This window comes from Ahaetulla prasina, chromosome 1 (assembly GCF_028640845.1).
Source record: "Ahaetulla prasina isolate Xishuangbanna chromosome 1, ASM2864084v1, whole genome shotgun sequence".
Lineage (NCBI taxonomy): Eukaryota > Metazoa > Chordata > Lepidosauria > Squamata > Colubridae > Ahaetulla > Ahaetulla prasina.
Genome location: NC_080539.1, coordinates 377001203 through 377024709, shown reverse-complemented (window position 1 = coordinate 377024709; position 23507 = coordinate 377001203). Strand labels below are relative to the sequence as shown.

General features: G+C 46.3%; 1 protein-coding gene across 1 annotated transcript in view; it reads right to left on the bottom strand.

Moving 5' to 3' along the window:
* ATCAY (ATCAY kinesin light chain interacting caytaxin) overlaps nt 1–23507 on the bottom strand; it is a 54099-nt gene that overhangs the window by 14530 nt on the left and 16062 nt on the right. The window contains exons 3-9 of the mRNA XM_058163733.1: nt 17740–17798; nt 13466–13690; nt 8847–9032; nt 8583–8685; nt 6195–6326; nt 4895–4981; nt 1358–1456 (exon numbers count right to left, since the gene is read on the bottom strand). Coding sequence (XP_058019716.1) covers nt 1358–1456; nt 4895–4981; nt 6195–6326; nt 8583–8685; nt 8847–9032; nt 13466–13690; nt 17740–17798 — 891 coding nt within the window. The remainder of the gene's footprint in view (nt 1–1357; nt 1457–4894; nt 4982–6194; nt 6327–8582; nt 8686–8846; nt 9033–13465; nt 13691–17739; nt 17799–23507) is intronic.

The following is a 23507-nucleotide window of genomic DNA, read 5'->3' as shown; positions in this document are numbered from 1 at the left end:
GGGATATAAATGCAAATTAAAAAAAAATCAATTTCAATCTAGAGAAAAGAAGGACCGAGGGGGGACATGATAGCAACATTCCAGTATTTGAGGGGCTGCCCCAAAGAGGAGGGGGTCAATCTAGTCTCCAAAGCACCAGAAGGCAAGACGAGAAGCAACGGGTGGAAACTAATCAAGGAGAGAAGCAACCTGGAATTAAGGAGAAATTTCCTTATGGTGAGAACAATTAACCAGGGGAACTGCTTGCCACCAAAAGTTGAGGGTGCTTCATCCCGGGAGGTTTTTAAGAAGAGACTGGACAGTCACTTGTCTGAAATGGTGTAGGATCTCCTGCTTGGGCAGGGGGCTGGACTAGAAGACCTCCAAGGGTGCCTTCCAGCTCCATTCTGATTCTGAATCTCAAGATGGAAATGTTTCCTCTAACTAAAAACATGGATTTTCTGTAGATAACAGAAGGGCAGGAAATAACCTGGGATTTCTGAAGAGGAAGAGGAGGAGAAGGGGAAGGGGAAGGAGAAGGAGAAGAAGATACAGAAGGAGAAGGAGAAGGAGAAGAAGACGCAGAAGGAGAAGGAGAAGGAGAAGGAGAAGAAGACGCAGAAGGAGAAGGAGAAGGAGAAGGAGAAGAAGACGCAGAAGGAGAAGGAGAAGGAGAAGGAGAAGGAGAAGAAGATGCAGAAGGAGAAGGAGACGCAGAAGGAGAAGGAGAAGGAAGGAGAAGGAGAAGGAGAAGAAGATGCAGAAGGAGAAGGAGACGCAGAAGGAGAAGGAGAAGGAGAAGGAGAAGAAGACGCAGAAGGAGAAGGAGAAGGAGAAGGAGAAGGAGAAGGAGAAGGAGAAGGGGAAGGGGAAGGGGAAGGGGAAGGGGAAGGAGAAGAAGGAGATTGCTACCACTATTATTGCTACTATTGATAGCAATACACCTGAAGCTACTTCTATCAATTGAGCAGAGCAGTTAAGCTTGGCACGGTCTATCACAGTATCTCTCAATCTAGACAACCCGAAGATGGCTGGACTACAACTCTGCGAGTTGAAGTCCACAAGTCTTAAAGTTGCCAAAGTTGGAGACCCCTGGCCTAGAGGCTCTTGCCTCACAATCAGGAGGCTGTGAGTTCGATCCTGGGCAGAGGCAGATATTTCTCTCTCTGGGCACAATGAGAATACATCTGCTGAACAAAACTCTGTATTGGCAACAGGAAAGGCATCTGGCCAGTAAACACTTTGCTAGCTCCATTCAGTTACCCAGACTCCACCCCGCAAGGGATGATGGGGTCGTTAAATGATGATGATGACGACGACATAATTATTTCACAGGGTTTGAGGGTCCTGAGGACCTCCGAATCACAACAAAACTTACTGCAGGATGCAATCTGGGATCTGGACGTGCTCCATGGGAATCGTATGAGCAAGTTCCTCCAAGGTGTGGACGTACTGGATTTTGCTGATGAATTTCACACTGGAAAAAGAAGAGAGAGACTTAGCTGGAGCTATGTTGGATAACCATTTTGTCTGAAGTGGTGAAGGGTTTGGACTAGAAGACCTCCAAGGTCCCTTCCAACTCTGTTTTTATTATTATTATTATTATTATTATTCTATAGGCAGTCGCAACCTGAATTAACAAGCGCTCATGTAACAACAGTTCGAAGTCTCCGCAGCCTTGGCAAACGTGACTTGAGGCTCATCCTCAAGGTGTCACACCACTTCTGATCGTCACCAGATCACAATTTAAGGCCCCGGACGCTAGTTGGATTTACAAGGGTTGAAGCCTTGTGGATACGTGATCATCCTTTGCGACAGGAAATAGTTGCAGGAATTGGGTAGAATAGAATAGAGCTGGAAGGGGCCTTTGAGGTCTTCTAGTCCAGCCCCCTGCTCAAGCAGGACAACGTTTACCAATTCAGACAAGTGGACTGTCCAGTCTCTTCTTAAAAACTTCCAGTAATGGAGCGCCCATGATTTCTGGTGGCAAGCTGTTCCACTGATGAATTGTCCTCACTGTTAGGAGGTTTCTCCTTAATTCCAGGTTGCTTCTCTCTTTGATTAGTTTCCAACCATTGTTTCTTGTCTTGACTTCTGATGCTTTGGAGAATAATTTGACCCCCCACTCCTTTCTCACAGCCCCTCATATACTGGAAGACTGCTATCATGTCACCCCTAATTCTTCTTTTCTTTAGACTAGCAAAACCCAAATCCTGCAGCCGTCCTTCATCTATTTTAGTCTCCAGGCCTTTGATCATCTTAGTTGCTCTTCTCTGTGCTTTTTCCAAACTCTCAACATCTTTTTTGTAGTGTAGTGACCAAAATTGGTTGCAGGATTCCAGGCGTGGGACTTACTAGGGTCTGGACTGGGGGGACATGATAGCAGCAGTCCAGGATTTGAGGGGCTGCCCCAAAGAAGAGCGGGGTCAAATTATTCTCCAAAGCACCAGAAGGCAGGACAAGAAGCACTGGATAGAAACTAATCAAGGAGAGAAGCAACTTAGAATTAAAGAGAAACTTCCTAACAGTGAGGACAATTAACCAGTGGAACAGCTTGCCACTAGAAGTTGGCAACACTGGAGGTTTTTCAGAAGATTGGACAGCCATCTGTCCCGAATGGTTTAGAGCCGTGATGGCGAACTTACGGCACACGTAACACAGGTGTCATATCAATGGGCATGCGAGCGTTGCTGATTTTCGGGCCTTCCCGGGGGAGAAGCTGATTTTTGCCCTCCCCAGACTCCTAGAAAGGCTCTGGAGCCTGGGGAGAGCGAAAAACAGGCCATTCAGTCCCACTGTGCCTCCACGTGCCATAAGCGGGGAGAGCGCGGGGGGTTGTGCGCCCATGTGTGTGGGGGGGGGGGTTGGGGCGCATTGAATTATGGGTGTGGGCAGCTCTATTCTGATTGATTGATTGATTGATTGATTGATTGACCTTGCCAGTCAGCTTCCAACAAGCAAAGTCATTTGGGGAAGTTGTGAATGCTCCAATACTGGAGGTTTTGAGAAGAGACTGAACAGTCACTTGTCTGACGTAGAGTTTCCTGCCTGACCAAGTGGTTGGACTAGAGAACCTCCAAGGTCCTTCCAACTCTGGTATTCTGTATGTTGGTGTTCTGTCCCCCCTCGCCTCCGTCTGAGCGATGGCTTAATTAGCCGGCACTATCAGCTCTGGCAGCAAACTAGCGAGCGTCTGCCAAGTGTCTCTGTTATCTCCCTTGACGCCGATGAGTCAACAAACAGTACTTCAGCTCTAGTCAAGCAGTTGATTTGCCTGCTACGAAGAGGCATAGCAGCCCTCGCTGCTTTTATATCCTGTGGGGTGTGGCTCCATGACTCAGCACTTCCTAGGCCTGCCCCACCCTTGCTTCTGTTGTTCCCGCCTCTCCTGCCTATGAAACCTAGGGTCCAGCCAGGACTGACTGCCATCAGCTGGGTCTGGAGGCGTGGCCTGGGGAGGCGGAAAGAGTCAGGGGACGGAGGCCTCGTTATCTCTTCCACCTGGCCTGCCTCTGGCTCCTGGAGCTGAGCCAGGGAAGCCGGTGCTCCCAATGGCCCTTCCCCCTCACTTTCCAAGTCACTTTCTGGCAGGGGGCCCGGCTCGGTGGGCGCAGACACAACAGTTGGATTTACTTAACAACCGCTTGATTCGTTTAGTAACCACCCTGATTTGCTTAACAACGGCAGTAAAAACAGTTGTAAAATCGGAACCGGTCATGTGATGACTTGCTTAATGACCACATTGCTTAGCAACCCAAACCATATCTGGTTGCAAGTTGAGGACTCCCTTTGTAGCTGTTAAGTTTACAGGATGTTGCAAACAACCTCAATCAAAGTGAAGGCAAAGATGATTAAATGGCTTTTAAAGATAACTTGAAAGGTTAGGAGGAAAAAAATGCTCACCGTTTCATTACTCAACTTACGACATTTGGGCCCCAAATTTCCACTGCTAAGCAAGACAGCTGTTAAGTGAGTTTTGCTCCATGTTACGATCTCTCTTGCCCTGGTTGTTAAGAGAGGCACTGCAGTCGTTGAGTTAGACACACGGTCGTTAAGCGAATCTAAAAAGTCAAATCCCGTTGACTCTGCCCATCAGGGTTGCAAAAGGGGATCGCGTGACAACCCGGCCCCCTGAGACACTGCGACCGTCATAACTATGAGTCAGTTGCCAAGCATCCGGATTCTGATCGTGTGACCATGGGGAAATTTGGCAACGGTCATAATTGCGAAAAACGGTCATAAGTCGCTCTTTTTCAACGCTGTCGTAACTTCGAACAGTCGCTGAATGAATGGTTGTGAGTGCAGGGCTACCTGCAATCCTCAGCCATGTTGGCTGGAGGGTTCAGGCAACCAGGGGTGATGGGTGTTGTAGTCCAACATGTCAACAAGATGAAAGAAAGCTGAATTGGAGCATTCCGGGACTTCTCCAACCATCCAGAAACAAGGAAAGGGTTAAAGTCACTACTATAAGGCATATTGAAAGCAAGAGACCCAAAGAAAGCAATCCTTTCAAAGTATCAAGCTGGGTTTCACTCAGAGTGGTGCGGTGGCCTAGAGGTGGAGCTCTCGCCTTACAATCAGGAGGCTGTGAGTTCGATCCTAGGTAAAGGCAGATATTTCTCTCCCTGGGCACAGTGAGAATATATCTGCCGAACAAAACTCCGCATTGGTGACAGGAAGATCATCCGGCCACTAAACACTCAAATGGCCTCCACTGGGCTCTGGAGGCCCTCCAGAGACCAGAAACGGACCTGTTTCTGGACTTCCAGAACTTCCAGAAGGCCTACTTTTCGCCTTCCTAGAGCCTCCGCGTGGGCACTGTACTTACCTGGCATCCAAAACGGGCCAGGTGGAGATTCCTGGGAGGGGCTGGGAGGGGTCAGTTGGGTTTCGCTCCAGCTTTTGATTCCTTTACCTGATAAAAGGCCGGGATATCGCCAGCACCGTCCGAATGAACCAGGAAGGGTGAACGATTATTAACGCTTTCAGATTTTTCCGTAACCTGCGAAAAATGGAGACCATGCAGTTTGGGGGGAAAAATAAAATAAAAAAAATTAGGTTGAAGCAATTACACCTCAGTGAGATAATAATTCTGCACCACTATAAATCTTAAAAGAGATCCAGGTTGGGGTAGCAGTTAAGGCACCAAGCTAGAAAAGTTATAAGGGTCTTATTTTCGGGAAAACACGATAGGTAGGTAGGTAGGTAGGGATAGATAGATAGATGATAGATATAGATGTTAGATGGATAGGTGATAGATGGATGGATGGATGGATGGATGGATAGATAGATAGATAGATAGATAGATAGATAGATAGATAGATAGATAGATAGATAGATAGATAGATGATATAGATGATAGATGGATGGATGGATGGATGATAGATGGATAGATATATAGATAGATGATAGATATAGATGGATAGATGGATGGATGGATGGATGGATGGATGGATGGATGGATGGATAGATAGATAGATAGATAGATAGATAGATAGATAGATAGATAGATAGATAGATAGATAGATAGATAGATAGATAGATGATAGATGGATAGATAGATAGATAGATGATAGATATAAAGGATAGATAATGGATAGATGATAGATGGATGGATAGATAGATAGATAGACAGATAGATAGATAGATAGATAGATAGATGATAGATATAAAGGATAGATAGATGGATAGATGATAGATGGATGGATAGATAGATAGATGATAGATATAAAGGATAGATAGATGGATAGATGATGGATGGATGGATGGATAGATAGATAGATGATAGATATAAAGGATAGATAGATGGATAGATGATGGATGGATAGATAGATAGATAGATGATAGATATAGATCATAGATGGATAGATGATAGATGAATAGCTAGCTAGCTAGATAGATAGATAGATAGATAGATAATGATAGATGATAGCGATGATAGATAATAGATAGATGAGAGAGAGAACGGGAGGGAGGGAGGGAGGGAAATGGAGATACATAGATATATCAAATTTACAGCCAAAAGACCCAGCTATAAATCCCTTGCTCTGAGGATTCCAGGCCAAACGTATTTAAAAAGGAGGTAAGTCAAATGCTGAGATGTGAGAAAATACAGACCTCCCCCGCCCCCACACCCTGCATGGCTGCAAATGAACAGGCACAAGGTAGCCAATGGTGACCTAGGGTCCGTTTTGGGTGGGATCAACCCTCCTTACCGTCTGTCGATCATCTGGTAGCATTTTTTCAACCAGCCGATGCCCGGCATTCTCCTCCGCGGAGTGGCGCCGTTCAAATATACAATCATGTAGTCTTCGGCGACCAGCAGCTCCAAACTACTGATCACGTACCTTTCAGAAAAGGAGAGAAGAAGAAGAAGAAGAAGAGAAGAAAGAGAAGTGAGGAAAAAGGGAGCCTAGAAAACTGCAAGGTTGGAGTATTATTTTAGATTGGGATTTCCCCGCCTTAGAAACTTGTTAAGACAGGTGGACTTCAACTCCTAGAATCCCCCATGACCAGCTGGGGAATTCTGGGAGCTGAAGTCCACCCATCTTCAAACATGCTTGCTGGTGGATTCTGGGAGCTGAAGTCCACCCATCTTCAAGAATGCTGGCTGGGGGATTCTGGGAGCTGAAGTCCACCAATCTTCAAGCATGCTGGCTGGGGGATTCTGGGAGTTGAAGTCCACCTGCCTTCAAGAATGCTGGCTGGGGGATTCTGAGAGTTGAAGTCCACCAATCTTCAAGCATGCTGGCTGGGGGATTCTGGGAGTTGAAGTCCACCTGCCTTGAAGCATGCTGGCTGGGGGATTCTGGGAGTTGAAGTCCACCTGCCTTCAAGCATGCTGACTGGGGGATTCTGGGAGTCGAAGTCCACCCATCTTCAAGCATGCTGGCTGGGGGATTCTGGGAGCTGAAGTCCACCTGCCTTCAAGCATGCTGACTGGGGGATTCTGGGAGTTGAGGTCCACCCATCTTCAAACATGCTTGCTGGGGGATTCTGGGAGCTGAAGTCCACCTGCCTTCAAGCATGCTGGCTGGGGGATTCTGGGAGTTGAAGTCCACCTGCCTTCAAGCATGCTGGCTGGGGGATTCTGGGAGCTGAAGTCCACCCATCTTCAAGCATGCTGGCTGGGGGATTCTGGGAGTCGAAGTCCACCCATCTTCAAGCATGCTGGCTGGGGGATTCTGGGAGTTGAAGTCCACCCATCTTCAAGCATACTGGCTGGGGAATTCTGGGAGCTGACGTCCGGGAGGACAAAGCAGCCCTCTTTTTAAACACCCCCAAAGGGCCAGGAATGTGGCAAACCCATCCTTTTTCAGGTCACACACCCCCGTGTGAAATTTCCCATGTTAGAGATGACTCAGGCAGCTGCCCCAGGTGGGCCTTAGCAACATCTCCTCCCCCTCCCCTTTGCAGAATACAGGAAGAGCCCCCCACTTACAGGAAGAGGTTCTCCATGATGTAATGGTAGTCGGGCAGGTTGCTATCCGGCAAGTAACAAGCCGCGAAGACAATGATGGCGTTGAGGCCTTCCCCGTAGTAACCTAAGAGAGAAGAAGAGAAGTGAGGAAAAAGGGAGCCTAGAAAACTGCAAGGTTGGAGTATTATTTTAGATTGGGATTTCCCCGCCTTAGAAACTTGTTAAGGCAGGTGGACTTCAACTCCTAGAATCCCCCAAGGCCAGCTGGGGGATTCTGGGAGCTGAAGGCCACCATCTTCAAACATGCTTGCTGGTGGATTCTGGGAGCTGAACTCCACCCATCTTCAAGAATGCTGGCTGGGGGATTCTGGGAGCTGAAGTCCACCAATCTTCAAGCATGCTGGCTGGGGGATTCTGGGAGTTGAAGTCCACCTGCCTTCAAGAATGCTGGCTGGGGATTCTGGAGTTGAAGTCCACCAATCTTCAAGCATGCTGGCTGGGGGATTCTGGGAGTTGAAGTCCACCTGCCTTGAAGCATGCTGGCTGGGGGATTCTGGGAGTTGAAGTCCACCTGCCTTCAAGCATGCTGACTGGGGGATTCTGGGAGTCGAAGTCCACCCATCTTCAAGCATGCTGGCTGGGGGATTCTGGGAGCTGAAGTCCACCTGCCTTCAAGCATGCTGACTGGGGGATTCTGGGAGTTGAGGTCCACCCATCTTCAAACATGCTTGCTGGGGGATTCTGGGAGCTGAAGTCCACCTGCCTTCAAGCATGCTGGCTGGGGGATTCTGGAGTTGAAGTCCACCTGCCTTCAAGCATGCTGGCTGGGGATTCTGGGGCTGAAGTCCACCCATCTTCAAGCATGCTGGCTGGGGGATTCTGGGAGTCGAAGTCCACCCATCTTCAAGCATGCTGGCTGGGGGATTCTGGGAGTTGAAGTCCACCCATCTTCAAGCATACTGGCTGGGGAATTCTGGGAGCTGACGTCCGGGAGGACAAAGCAGCCCTCTTTTTAAACACCCCCAAAGGGCCAGGAATGTGGCAAACCCATCCTTTTTCAGGTCACACACCCCCGTGTGAAATTTCCCATGTTAGAGATGACTCAGGCAGCTGCCCCAGGTGGGCCTTAGCAACATCTCCTCCCCCTCCCCTTTGCAGAATACAGGAAGAGCCCCCCACTTACAGGAAGAGGTTCTCCATGATGTAATGGTAGTCGGGCAGGTTGCTATCCGGCAAGTAACAAGCCGCGAAGACAATGATGGCGTTGAGGCCTTCCCCGTAGTAACCTAAGAGAGAAAGACACAGAAGCATGGAAGGAATTGACCCACTGGGTTGGCCACGAAATCCCTTTCCTGAAATACAAGGGCCTTCCCCACTTGATGGACCTGCTCCCTTCTCCTCCAAAGGCTTCGTTGGAGACCTCTTGGGTGTCTCCGGCGCTTCTCACCTCCATGGGTCACCACCTTCATGTACGGCTTGATCATCTGCAGGTCGATGCGGTGCTCCTGTTCCCCAATTATGACCGTCCTCCACAGACGGCCGTTGGGGGCACCTCCGTCTTCCCCGCCTCCATCTCCAAATAGGTCTGCACTGTCTCCGGGCATGTTTTTGGCTGTGGCCACGGGAGTATCGTCTGAGAAAGAGAACCAGGAAGACGCGATGAGTCACGAGCCTAGGCTGACACAAAATCACACATTCTTAGGAGTCAGTTTTGTCTGAAGTGGTGTAGGGTTTCCTGCCTCAGCAGGGGGTTTCTATTCTATTCTAATTCTAATTCTATCCTTGTTCTATTCTATTCTAATTCTAATTCTATCCTTGTTCTATTCTGTTCTAATTCTAATTCTATCCTTGTTCTATTCTATTCTGTCAGGAAATTATTATTTGCCTAACTAGTTGGCCAGGCAATATATAAACTAACTATGTATGTTTGCAGTAAGAAAGGCATGATATTGCTTTAAGGCTGTGCTGCATCATGCAAGCATCTTGATTGGTTGAGTTCTGTAGCCAATGTATAAAAGGACTCCTAAATTATGGCTTGGGGGGAATCTACAGGGACGCTACAGCATTGTAACCTGATGACATGCTGCAACTGTATATTTGAGCTTTATGATCGTTGCTTGATCATGGCTAGTTACTGATTCCTCAAGATACTGACTGTTGTGAATTGAACTGTGTTTTGCCAAACTGAAAGAAGATCTTGTTTGTTGTGCAAGTCTACGTTGGTAGGAAGACATCGTAACATCCCTGACTGACTGACTTTATATGTGTATGACCTGAATTGTTTTTGGACTATGACTTTGCCTTTTCCCTAAAAGTAAAGGAATATCAAACCCCAGTTTGTCTGCAAGTGACTGTTATTGTATACAACCAGTCTCAGTCGTTTTCATGCGTAGGGTACTCTGCTCAACAGTCCACAACCTTGGTTGTGAACCCAGATTACCCTTAACATATTCTATTCTCTTATTCTAATTCTAGTTCTATTCTATTCTAATTCCATTCTATTCCATAGTTTATTGCAAGAATAACAAAATAATAGAGTTGGAAGGGACCTTGGAGGTCTTCTAGTCCAACCCCTCTCCTCCCAGCAGGAGACCCTATATACCATTTCTGACAGATGGCAGTCCAGTCTCTTCTTGAAAGCCTCCAGCGATGAAGCTCCCACGACTTCCGAAGGCAACTTCTGTTCCATCAATTGATTGCTCTCCCTGTCAGAAAATTTCTCCTTATTTCCAGGTTGAATCTCTCCTTGGTCATTTTCCATCCATTGTTCCTTCTCTGGCCTTCAGGGGCTTTGGAAAATAGCTTGAACCCCTTCCTCCTCTTTGGGGCAGCCCCTCCAATATTGGAAGACTGCTATCCTGTCTCCCCTGGTCCTTCTCTTCCCTAGACTAGCCAGGCCCAGTTCCTGCAACTGTTCATCATGTGTTTTAGCCTCCAGTCCCCTCATCATCCTGGTTGCTCTTCTCTGCACTCTTTCTAGAGTCTTGACATATTTTTTACATCGTGTTGACCAAAATTGGATGCAGGATTCCAGGTGTGGCCTTACCAGGGCATTATAAAGTGGTATTAAGACTTCACATGATGTTGATGTTATTCCTCTGTTAATACAGCCTAGAACTGTGTTGGCTTTTTTGGCAGCTGCTGCACACGGATGGCTCATGTTTCAATGATTGTCCACTAGGACTCCAAGATCCGTCTCACATTTACTACTAGTTGAGCCAGGTACTACCTGTTCTATTCAGTACCTGTCCATTTGGTTTTTTCTTGCCTGTGCCTACTACCTCACTAGTAGAAACAGGTCTCATTCCTTCTCGTGATCTTGATGCGATCTCTCTGTTGATGCAACCTGCCTTCTTTATTGCGCAATATGTTTTTAATTCATCAAATCTAATAAAATTAAACCACATTCTGTTTTTTTTTAAAATTGTTCAATGGTTTGCCCCCACCGCCTACCCTTCTTCCAAGGCATCTCAACTAGGAAAAATTGCATACCAAAACAATTAGATACAAAGATAGTTTCTGCCCTCCCCCCCATGCCATCACTCTGCTAAACAACTAATTTCCACAACACTGTCTTATGCCCCGTCTTGTGTCAAACCAACTGGTGGGGCTGTATTAATATTATCCTTCTCATCTTTCCTACTATCTCTTCCTTTAGCATCTTATGACTATCACTTTGGCCACTTTTTACAGAGCCACGATCAAGAGCATTTTAACAAACCGCATCCCTGTTTGGTTTGTTGGCAGTATTGCCTCAGATAGAAAGTCCTTACAGAGAGTGGTGAGGACAGCAGAGAAGATTATAGGAAGGGCGCTTCCTGTTATTCAGGATGCTGCTTATAAGAGCTCTGTGCTTAGAGCTCAAAGCATTGTTAGAGACCCCACACACCCACTTTATGGTCTCTTTCAGCTGCTCCCCTCTGGGAGGGGGTTTCAAAATGTTTCTAGCAGGACTTACAGATTCTGTAACAGCTTTGTTCCCTATGCCATCCATCTGGTAAACTTGCAAGATTCATTTTTCTCTCCATGTACATGTATATATCTGTCGTGTCCCCCTCCCCCTCCGACGACCGGGTCTAGGAAGTCCATATCAAGTGCGGCCACGAAGCCCCTGCGGCTTTGCCAAATTCCTTTCAGATTTCTCAGGGCAGGCAGGAATCCAAGTTGTGACTTCAGCAAACCAGATGAGACTTTGCTTGACTCAAAGTTGCTTGACTCAAGCTGATCCTTTATATAGGCTGTGGGGTGTGGCTCCATGACTCAGCACTTATCCAGGCCTGCCCCTCCCTTCCTTCTGCTGACGTCGCCTCTCAGATCTCCGGAAGCGGGGATCCTCCCACTGTGGGTTCTCTTCCTCTGGATATGCTGCCAGTAATTCCAGCACGTGGCTGGCTCCATGCTCACACCCTGTAGGAATGAGGTTTGTTTGTTCATTCCTGACATTCTGTCCAGGCATGATGCCAGGCCATTCCTCTTCATTATCAGACTCTGAATCTGATAGCAGGCCTGGGAGGAGGTGGGAGGGGCCCAGCTGAGGAGAGGAGGGAGGACGAGGCACAACAATATCCGAACTAGCTTGTGTTGTTTTTTTTGTGTCACATAATATATGTGGGTACATGCCTAATTTTTTATTTATTTATTTATTTTGTCATGGCTATGTAGTGTATATTGGAGGGGGTTACAATGACAATTGTATTTTACGACTAGCTGGACCCCCGTGCTTCGCTATGGAATTATGTGCTCGGGCTTGATAAATTGACACTTGCAGCCTGAAACTTAATATAGAATGTGTAACTCTGTAGCATCAGAGTGTGTTACTATAATGCAACTGGGAGTTGGAACAGAGGGGGAGGGGGAGTAGAATGTCCCAGCCCGCAGCATCCATCGGTATTCATCTGCCTAGCATCCTGTCAGTGAGTGAGAAAGTTGAGGGCTGTTTGGAAACTAAAACAGTATTTGCTGTGTGAGCAAGAAGGAGACAGGAAGGAGCCTGGCTGTGGTTTAGCTCAAGTGTTCTGTATTAAAGCTGATTGCTGTTGTGAAAGTAAAACTGAAAGTGAAACTCCTCTCCTCTGCTTGTGTTTAGCATTTGGAACAGATTTCTTTTCAGGTGGGGCGGGGCAGTAGAACTCCTTAGCGTCAGAGCGTGTTAATAATAATATAGGAAATATTAATGCTCTGATGGTCATTTCGAAAAAACCTTCCTTAGTGAGCACTTAGAAGCCAAGAGGAACATACGTGGCAAAATTCAAGTTTGTAGGCTTTACGGTTCTGGAGATTTCGTGATTAATGTGTGACTGGTTTTCGCTTTTATATATATAGATTATGATCATGACTTATCTTTTGTGGCTTGTATGTACGCTGAGAACTTCTGCACTTCGACACAAATTTCTTGTGTTTCCAAATCGCAACCGACCAATGATGAATATTCTAATTTATTCCGCAAAATATCGCTGGTTTCAACTTCAGCCGCTCCTGGTCAGTGTTGTGGTTCGCCGGCAGCCTGCGGAGCTGGCAACAGAGTCGGATAGCGATGAGGCTGAGGTGAGGCCAGGGCCATCGGGGAGTGAGGTGCAGACTGCAGAGCCTCCAGAGACTGATAGTAGTGAGGCAGAGGAACAGGAAGAGCCGGTTCCTAATGCACGCATGAGAAGAGCTGCCAGAAGGCAAGAGCAGCTCAGACAGAGAGGACAACTCGGGAGTAGGGCCAAGAGATGATTGGCCCCTCCCATAAGGTTTAAAACAGACCAGCAATGGCGTTTGGGCTTCGCCGGAAAACAATGTTGGTAGCTATGGATGCTTTTATTTTTATGACTTCTGAACTTTTGCCACGAAAGGCCTTTGGCAGTTTGCCTAATTGGACCAAGGTTTGCGATAGGACTGAGGAATTTGTGTTGGGAGGAATTTGCTTTAATTTAGTTGAACGATGCTGGGAATGAACTAATTCTCAGCTGTTCAAATAAAGTTTGTTTGTTTTTTCACGGACTGAGTTTCCTACTACCTAATTAGGCCTGGGTCACAAACAGTAGGAAACACAGCAGGAATAAACCATCCATCAGTTCTTACCTTCCCATTCCAGCTCGTTGCCATTTCCCAGGAATTCCAGCGAATCCGTCTCATCCGGCGTTTCAATGTCATCGACGTTTATATCCAGGTCATCCGGCGTGTCCAGGAAATCGTCGGACAGGAGGGAACCTTCGCTCTGATCCAAAGAAATGTTGATTTCCGGAGCAACCAAAGTCTTCCTCTTGTGGTGAGCTCCGTTACTAAAATGTAAGGAGCTTGGAGGAGCTGTGGGGTATTAAGGACAAAAAGTTTAAAAATTAAAAAAAAAGTAAGGCAGTCCAAAAGAAAAGTTTATTGCATTTTTAATTTTGCAAAAAGTGTAACGAACATGTCCGATTTCAATTCAGAATAGAGCTGGAAGGAACCTGGGAGGCAGGGATGAAATGCTACCGGTTCGGGCCAGTTCACCCGAACCGGTAGTAGAAAATGCTACTGGTTTTTCTGAACCAGTAGTAAAAAAAAATGTAAAAAAAAAAAAGTTCCGAAGATTGCGCATCACTCAGCTGATCTTTGGAACTTTTTTAAAAAAAAATTTTTAGCATTTTTTTTTTACTACTGGTTCTCTGGAACCGGTAGTTAAAAATGCTTTAAAAAGTTTTTTTTAAAAAAACCGAAGATCGTGTGTTGCTCAGCTGATTGTTGGAACTTTTTTTTTTTTTTTTTACTTTTTAGGGACTTTTTTACTACCAGTTTGGGGGAATAGGTAGTAAAAAAAATGCTTTAAAAAGGTAAAAAAAAAAAAAGGCACCGACGATCACAGCTGTGCCGTGCGATCATCGGAGCCTTTTTTTTACTTTTTTAAAGCATTTTTTTAACTACCTATTCAGCCAAACTGGGAATAAAAAAATGCTTTTAAAAGGTAAAAAAAAAAAAAAAGGTTCCGACGATCGTGCGGCACAGCTATGATCGTAGGAACCTTTTTTTTTTTTTACTTTTTTTAAGGCATTTTTTACTACCTATTTGCTGGAACCAGTAGTGAAAAATGCTTTTAAAAAGTTTTTTAAAAGGTTCCCACGATTACACACCACAGCTGATCACACACACACACACACACACGCACTGTTCTATTTACCTTCCCAAGCCTCCTTTTGGCACGCACTGCGCATGAGTGTGTGCCTCTTGTATTTGGTGCACACTGCACATGTGTGCACACAGCCCACATTTGGCACGCAGCATGTGTTTGGCACGCAGCGTACATGCGCAGCCAGCGAACCGGTAGTCAACCGGTTCAGATTTCACCACTACTTGGAGGTCTTCTAGTCCAACCCCCTGCTCAAGCAAGAGACCCTAGACCAGGGGTCTGCAAACTTGGCTCTTTGAAGACTTGTGGACTTCAACTCCCAGAGTTCCTCAGCCAGCAAAGCTTTGCTGGCTGAGGAACTCTGGGAGTTGAAGTCCACAAGTCTTCAAAGAGCCAAGTTTGCAGACTCCTGCCCTGGCCTATTTCAGACAAATGGCTGTCTAATCTCTTCTTAAAAACCGCCAGTGATGTTAATCACTGGAGCTCCAGTGGTTAATTTGTTAAAAACTGGTTAAAAGTGGTTTAAAAAGTGGCATATAAATGCAGTTTAGTATATTTTAAAGGCCTGCAGAGTTTGATCAACGGTTAATTAATTTAAAAACTATGACCAGTTTTAAAAAGAGGAGTTTCTCCCAAGTACGAAAACCCTTGTTAAGATGCACTTCTAGTATAGTATAGCTTCTAAACTTTCCTCTTATCACTATGTAAACACATGGAGATTTCTTCTAAATCACAGTTTATACCTGGTGCTAATCCAGGGCTCTTCAATTGTCCCGAATTAGGAGATAACTCACCTAATATACATCCAGCCGTCTTCAGGCTGTTGTCACACGAGGTATGGACATTTCAGTCAATATGTATAATATACTCTAGGGCAGGGCTGGGCAACTATGGCCCCTTTATGACCTATGGACTTCAACTCCCAGAATTCCTGAGCCAGCATGCTGGCTCAGGAATTCTGGGAGTTGAAGTCCATAGGTCATAAAGGGGCCATAGTTGCCCAGCCCTACTCTAGGGTCTCTGGTGTTCTCAGACCACCGTTTGGTGGTTTTCTTGGGAGACGTTTCATTGCCAAATTAGGTAATCTCATCAGTGCTGGAAGGGAGTGGGTTTTGTGGAGAGGGGGAGGGGGAGGAGGACTGTGGGCCCTTAGTGTTCTTTGAGCTTGGCTGTTTTCTTGCATTCATTACCAAACTAGGTAACATCATCCCTGCTAGAAGGGAGTGGGGTGTGGGGGGAGGGGGAGGAGAGGAGGAGGAGGAGGAGGAGGAGGAGGGGGGGGAGGAGGAGGGGGAGGAGGAGGAGGAGGAGGAGGAGGAGGAGGAGGAGGACGACTGTGGGGTCCTTGATGCTCTCTGAGCATGGCTGTTTTCTTGCAGATGATGATCCAACTAAGTAACATCATCAGTGCTAGAAGGGAGTGGAGTTTGTGGAGAGGAGGAGGAAGAGAAAGAGGAGGAGGAGGAGGAGGAGGAGGAGGAGGAGGAGGAGGAGGAGGAGGAGGAGGAGGAGGAGGAGGAGGAGGAGGAGGAGGAGGACAACAACTGTGGGGTCCTTGATGCTCTCTGAGCTTGGCTGTTTTCTTGCAGACGTTTCATTACCAAACTAGGTAACATCATCCGTGCTAGAAGGGAGGAGGGTTTGCCCTCCTCTTATAGTCTATCTAGTGGCTTACCCCATCAGTGTTGGTGGGAGGGGTCTTGCTGCTTCTTTGAGTGTGCTGTTGTTTACTGTTAGCTTGTTTCGTGGTTCCCTGATTGGGGTATTGTTTGCTTCTTGATTGTTCATCTCATATTAAACAATCCAGTTTCCTGGTGGCCACATAGGGATTCTAGGCTGATCCCTCGTTTCACTCCAGCCCAGCTTCTGCCATTCCTTCTCCTACCGAAATCATCTCATGCACCACGCTGAGAAAGGGACTTTAAGAGCTTAAGGGACATTCAATCCCAAACTACCCCAAGTCTCTCTTCTCTTAATTATTCCCGGTAAAGCTCAGACTGCCCCACTCCTAATGTGTGGGGATCAGAAGAACCTCCAGACACCCTCCTGGATGGTGGATTTTTCCCTCCCATTCGCACATGCAAGGATATGGAACCCTGCTCTTGGCTCACCCCAAATTTAATCCTTCCATCAGGGTTGGAGAGGGTAGAGCCATCCTTGAAAGTCCTCCAGCTGCAAACCCAGAGGAGAACCAAGACCTAGAGCTGAGATGGCGAACCTATGGCACGCATGCCCGAAGTGGCCCACAGAGCCATGTCAGCCAGCACGTGCGGCATTACCTGTTCCTCTTCCGGGTTCCTAGCGCACATGCGCGCGTGACGATCAGCTAGCCTTTTTGTGTGCGGCAGCACCGGAAACTGGAAGAGCTGGTCTTTCGTTTTCCTGCGTGAGCTGATCGTCGTGCACACAGGCACGCCCAAAACTCGGAAGAGCTGCTTTCCTGCGTGCGCGCGCACGCCGGAAACCGGTAATTCATTTTCAGGCTTGCGCATGCGCCCTGGGCAGCTTCTCTTCTGGATTGCGGCCCTGACGAGCATGCACGGTGCCAAAAAGGTTTGCCATCGCTGACCAAGAGATTCTCCATCTCCACTGGAGGAACGGCCTCAAGATCTCCACGTTTCCACGAAGGGAAGAGAGGCCCATTCCACTGAACGTCCTGTTGTGACCCAGGTTTCCGGACTCGGACTCCTGGAGGAGGAGGATTCAGAGAGTGAGGAGGAGGAGCTGGCAAGTCCTGCTTCCCCTGGGCCCTCTCCCTCCCTGGCACTGACCCAGGAAGAGGAGGAGGGGCTGGCAAGGCCTGATTCCCTCAGGCCTTCTTCGGATTTGGTAACGCCCCAAGAACAATCTTGGCTTGATGCGAGACTGCGCAGACGTGACCGGCTTTGGGACAGGGTCAGAGAATGATGAGTCACGGAGCGACACCCACAGGGGATAAAAGCAAAGGGCGGAGCAAAGGGGGATATAAAACAGGAGGCAGAGCTTCCTGGCTTTTTGTGTTGGACAAAGCAATGAATTTGCGTGGGCAAACTGTGTCATGGATAGAAGAATCTGTTCGTGAGTGACTCTTGCTTTATCTATAATTTTCTGGTTATCTACAGGGATTTTGGCAGGCGCGTGGGGAGACATGTCCAGAACATCTCTGTGCCAGAAGGAATCCAGCCAAGTGTAAATAAACTTGGAGAAGGCCTTTGGCTGACTTTTTGTTGGGAGTATTGGGAGGGGGAAACAGGACACGTCCACTTCTACTCACCCAACACGTTCCCGGAAGGACTTCCCAAGGACTCCATGCCTGCTTCTTCTGGGAGAGGCCTGGAGAGGAGACAGTGAGGAAGAGGTGGGGATGAGACCAAGGAACCAAAGTTCAGACTGCTGTGAGGTCTTCGCTTTCATAAATATAGTATAAGTTGAAGATAGCGGCTTCGAATAAACGCAGGAGTAAATATTGAAGACAGTTGCAGGTTTGGGAAGCTCCCGTTCCCGCTCCCACCAGAAGAATAAAATATTTGGGGAGGATATTAAAAGAGGCAGAATATTTTATTTCTCCAAAAGAGAAATGCAGTAGTGGGTTTCGATTTCAACCGCTACTGGTTCACATGTGCAGAGACGTCCAGGCAGGTGGGCGGAGCCTGCCATCGGCACTACATGTTCGCCCAATGTGGAATGAACTGGTAGCAACCCACCACTGGAGAAACATGCTCCAATTTCCTGCATAGAAAAACAACTTCCAGCAGAACGCTTTCGAGATGGAGATTTTAAGAAATTAATTTTTTTAATTAATTAAAATTAATTAATTAAGAAAACCAGGCCAATCTAATCATAAATGAAACATCTTCAGCTCCAGGATGATGGGATTAAGTAGGAGAAGACAGGACCTTTTAGGACAGGGGTCTCCAACCTTGGTCCCTTTCAGACTCGTGGACTTCAACTCCCAGAGTCTGAAAGCCAGCAAAGCTGGCTGAGGGACTCTGGGAGTTGAAGTCCACGAGTCTGAAAGGGACCAAGGTTGAGACCCTGTTGTAGGATGCATTAGGATTAAACCCCCCCACACACCATTTAGTGAAAGACACAAATGACTCTTCATTGCACAATCCCCAGCACAGTTCAAACTTCAAAGTCACAGAAACCTATAAAGATCCATCCACTCATTCAGTCAACCATAAGGAGCCACACTGGCGAAGTGGTTAGAAATCTGTACTGCAGGCTACCTCTGTTGACTGCTGGGTGCCAACAGTTTGGCAGTTCGATCCTGACCAGCTCAAGGTTGAGCCAGCCTTCTTGTCCTTCCAAGGTCAGTGAAATGAGGACTTTGTTTGGAGTGGCCAACTCCAATTGGCAACTCCAAACCTCAACTAACAAATGCTCTGTCTTACACATTGGCAACAGAAATCAGAACACGGTGATGGATGTGCGAGTGATGCGGTGGCCTAGAGGTGGAGCTCTCACCTCACAACCAGGAGGCTGTGAGTTCAATCCTAGGTAGGGGCAGATATCGTTTCATAGTTCCCATCACCAATTTCTTTCCACTTATGACTGTATGACTACAACTTGTTGCTGGCAATCCTTAGGATTTATATTGATATATTGACCATCAATTGTGTTGTAAATGTTGTACCTTGATGAAGGTATGTTTTCTTTTATGTACACTGAGAGCCTATGCACCAAGACAAATTCCTTGTGTGTCCAATCACACTTGGCCAATAAAATTCTATTCTATTCTATTCTATTCTATTCTATTCTATTCTATTCTATTCTATTCTATTCTATTCTATTCTATTCTATTCTATATTTCTCTATGAGAAAATATCTGCTGAACAAAACTCCTCATTGTAGACAGGAAGGGCTTCCGGCCATTAAAACACTCTGCTAACTCCATTTAGTTGCCCAGACTCCACCCCGCAAGGGATTATGGGGTCGTTAAAACAAGATGAATCGTGGGGACGTGCAAGGACCTGACAGGACAACCCTGAGCTACAAATATTCTCTTCTGTCAAAACTTTAATTATTTGATTAAGGTGTAAATACTTTCACAAACACCCCCTAATTGGTTTGTGCCCAATTTACAACACAGATTTTATTGCCAGGTGGGGAGGGGAAAATGAGAGCGAGAGAGAGAGATTATGACTAAATGATGATTCTTTTTTTAATTAATTAAAATTAATTAATTAAGAAAACCAGGCCAATCTAATCATAAATGAAACATCTTCAGCTCCAGGATGATGGGATTAAGTAGGAGAAGACAGGACCTTTTAGGACAGGGGTCTCAACCTTGGTCCCTTTCAGACTCGTGGACTTCAACTCCCAGAGTCTGAAAGCCAGCAAAGCTGGCTGAGGGACTCTGGGAGTTGAAGTCCACGAGTCTGAAAGGGACCAAGGTTGGAGACCCCTGTTGTAGGATGCATTAGGATTAAACCCCCCCACACACCATTTAGTGAAAGACACAAATGACTCTTCATTGCACAATCCCCAGCACAGTTCAAACTTCAAAGTCACAGAAACCTATAAAGATCCATCCACTCATTCAGTCAACCATAAGGAGCCACACTGGCGAAGTGGTTAGAAATCTGTACTGCAGGCTACCTCTGTTGACTGCTGGGTGCCAGCAGTTTGGCAGTTCGATCCTGACCAGCTCAAGGTTGAGCCAGCCTTCTTGTCCTTCCAAGGTCAGTGAAATGAGGACTTTGTTTGGAGTGGCCAACTCCAATTGGCAACTCCAAACCTCAACTAACAAATGCTCTGTCTTACACATTGGCAACAGAAATCAGAACACGGTGATGGATGTGCGAGTGATGCGGTGGCCTAGAGGTGGAGCTCTCACCTCACAACCAGGAGGCTGTGAGTTCAATCCTAGGTAGGGGCAGATATCGTTTCATAGTTCCCATCACCAATTTCTTTCCACTTATGACTGTATGACTACAACTTGTTGCTGGCAATCCTTAGGATTTATATTGATATATTGACCATCAATTGTGTTGTAAATGTTGTACCTTGATGAAGGTATGTTTTCTTTTATGTACACTGAGAGCCTATGCACCAAGACAAATTCCTTGTGTGTCCAATCACACTTGGCCAATAAAATTCTATTCTATTCTATTCTATTCTATTCTATTCTATTCTATTCTATTCTATTCTATTCTATTCTATTCTATTCTATTCTATATTTCTCTATGAGAAAATATCTGCTGAACAAAACTCCTCATTGTAGACAGGAAGGGCTTCCGGCCATTAAAACACTCTGCTAACTCCATTTAGTTGCCCAGACTCCACCCCGCAAGGGATTATGGGGTCGTTAAAACAAGATGAATCGTGGGGACGTGCAAGGACCTGACAGGACAACCCTGAGCTACAAATATTCTCTTCTGTCAAAACTTTAATTATTTGATTAAGGTGTAAATACTTTCACAAACACCCCCTAATTGGTTTGTGCCCAATTTACAACACAGATTTTATTGCCAGGTGGGGAGGGGAAAATGAGAGCGAGAGAGAGAGATTATGACTAAATGATGATTCTTTTTTTTTTAATTTGCTATTTCTATCCCACTCTCCTGCCTATAAACCAGTCACCGGATGGTGGAAGAAACTGCAGCTATTTAAAGAACATCTCTGAATCCCCATTGAAGGGTTCAATTAAAACCAAAGGGAAAAAAACATGTTTCTAGTCCTCTGAGTGACCCCAGAGAAGTCAACAAACCATCTTAAAGCGGTGGGGATTTTAGAATCGGAATAGGGCTGGAAGGGACCTTGGACATATAATAATAATAATAATAATAATAATAATAATAATAATAATAATAATAATAATAATAATAATAATAATAATAATAATAATAATAATAATAATAATAATAATAATAATTTAATTTGTATACCGCCCTTCTCCCGAAGGACTCAGGGCGGTTCACAGCCACAATAAAATACAAAAAACAACACATACAACGATAAAAAGCGGTTCTAGTCCAACCGCTTCCCGAAGCAGGAGACCCTCTACTATTTCAGACAAGTGACTGCCCAGTCTCTAACTTCTGGTGGCAAGCTGTTCCACTGCTTAATTATCCTCACTGTCAGGAAGTGTCTCTTTAATTGCAGGTTTCTTCTCTCCTTGGTTAATTTCCATCCATTGTTCTTGTCTTGCTCACTGGTGCTTTAAAAAATTAAACTGACCCCTTCCTCTTTAGGTCAGCCCCTCAAATACTGGAAGGTTGCTATCATGTCCTCCCCCCTCCTCCACTTCTTCTCTCTAGACCAGGGGTCTCCAACCTTGGAAACTTTAAGCCTGGAGAACTTCAACTCCTAGAATTCCCCAGCCAGCAAAGTTCTGAGAGTTGAAGTCCTCCAGGCTTAAAGTTGCTAAGGTTGGAGACCCCTGCTCTAGACTGGCCATACCCGTTCTCTTTCTAATTCTCTCCAACTAATCTTCTTTATTCTGGAATTTAAAAGTGTTTTGTTTTTTTAAATAGAATAATTGCAGAGCCCCAGTCAGTGTTGGCATTCAGCCGGTTCGGACCGGTTCGTGCAAACCGATAGTGGCGACCTACCAGTAGTGGGTTTCAAAAATTGTTACTACCGGTTCTGTGGGCGTGGCTTGGTGGGCATGACAGGGGAAGGATACTGTAAAATCTCCATTCCCTCCCCAATCCAGGGGAAGGTTACTGCAAAATCCCCAGTTCCTCCCGATCAGCTGGGACTTGGGAGGCAGAGAATAGGTGGGGACGGGGACGGTCAGAATTTTTACTACCGGTTCTCCTAACTACTCAAAATTTCCGCTACCGGTTCTCCAGAACTGGCCCGAAAACCTGCCGAAACCCACCTCTGCCGCCCACCCACCCTGGCACTATGCCATCCTATTTAACCACGTTTTCTAAGCCGTGCGCATGCGTGAAAGCAGCACGCATGAACAAAGTGCAAGCGTGGAAGGCCGGGCGTATTTTTTTATTTATTTTTTTATTTACATTTTTTTTTTTTGTTTACATTTATACCCCGCCCTTCTCCGAAGACTCAGGGCGGCTTACAGTGTATAAGGCAATAGTCTCATTCTATTTGTATATTTTTACAAAGTCAACTTATTGCCCCCCCAACAATCTGGGTCCTCATTTTACCTACCTTATAAAGGATGGAAGGCTGAGTCAACCTTGGGCCTGGTGGGACTCGAACCTGCAGTAATTGCAAGCAGCTGTGTTTTAATAACAGGCTATCTTACAGCCTGAGCCACCACGGCCCTATGCGCAGAAGGTGAGAGAGAGAGCGAAGCGAGCGCACATCCACGCACGCTCACATTTTCATTGTGAGCCTCTGTGGCTCAGACTGCTAATGCACTCTGTTATTAACAGCAGCTGCTTGCAATTACTGCAGGTTCGAGTCCCACCAGGCCCAAGGTTGACTCAGCCTTCCATCCTTTATAAGGTAGGTAAAATGAGGACCCAGATTGTTGGGGCCAATAAGTTGACTTTGTATATAAATATACAAATAGGATGAAGACTATTGCTAACATAGTGTAAGCCGCCCTGAGTCTTCGGAGAAGGGCAGGATATAAATGCAAATAAAAAAAATAATAAATTGTGCGGCGAACCGGTGGTAAAATTATTTGAAAGCCTCCTCTGGAGGCACCGAAGCGAAATTTCAAACTTCTTGCACTCCGTGGCTGGATGCAAGAACCTGAATATGTTCGCCTTGCTAAAAATAAGGCTTGCCTTGGAAATGTAGCAGTTGCTAGAATCCCGAAGGGCTCCGCCAGGATTTTCGGCGAGGAAATCTCCTTATCAAAAGCTCGTATGCCCTCAAATGCCTCTGATCGAGAGAAGGCCGGGCATTTTTCTAATTAAGCAGGAAAGACGAGCGCCGATTTTGCACAAAGCTGGAGGCGCCCAGCCTCCTGCCTGGCTTTGGCCATGCCTGAACCTCTGAGCCGAGCGAAGGAAAATAATCGGTGGATTTACTTAGATTATAGGGGGGGGGGGGGAGCCTCCTCTGGAAGCCGAGGCTTGGTATATATCATGAAAATAGGTTTACTTCATTCCGCTATTT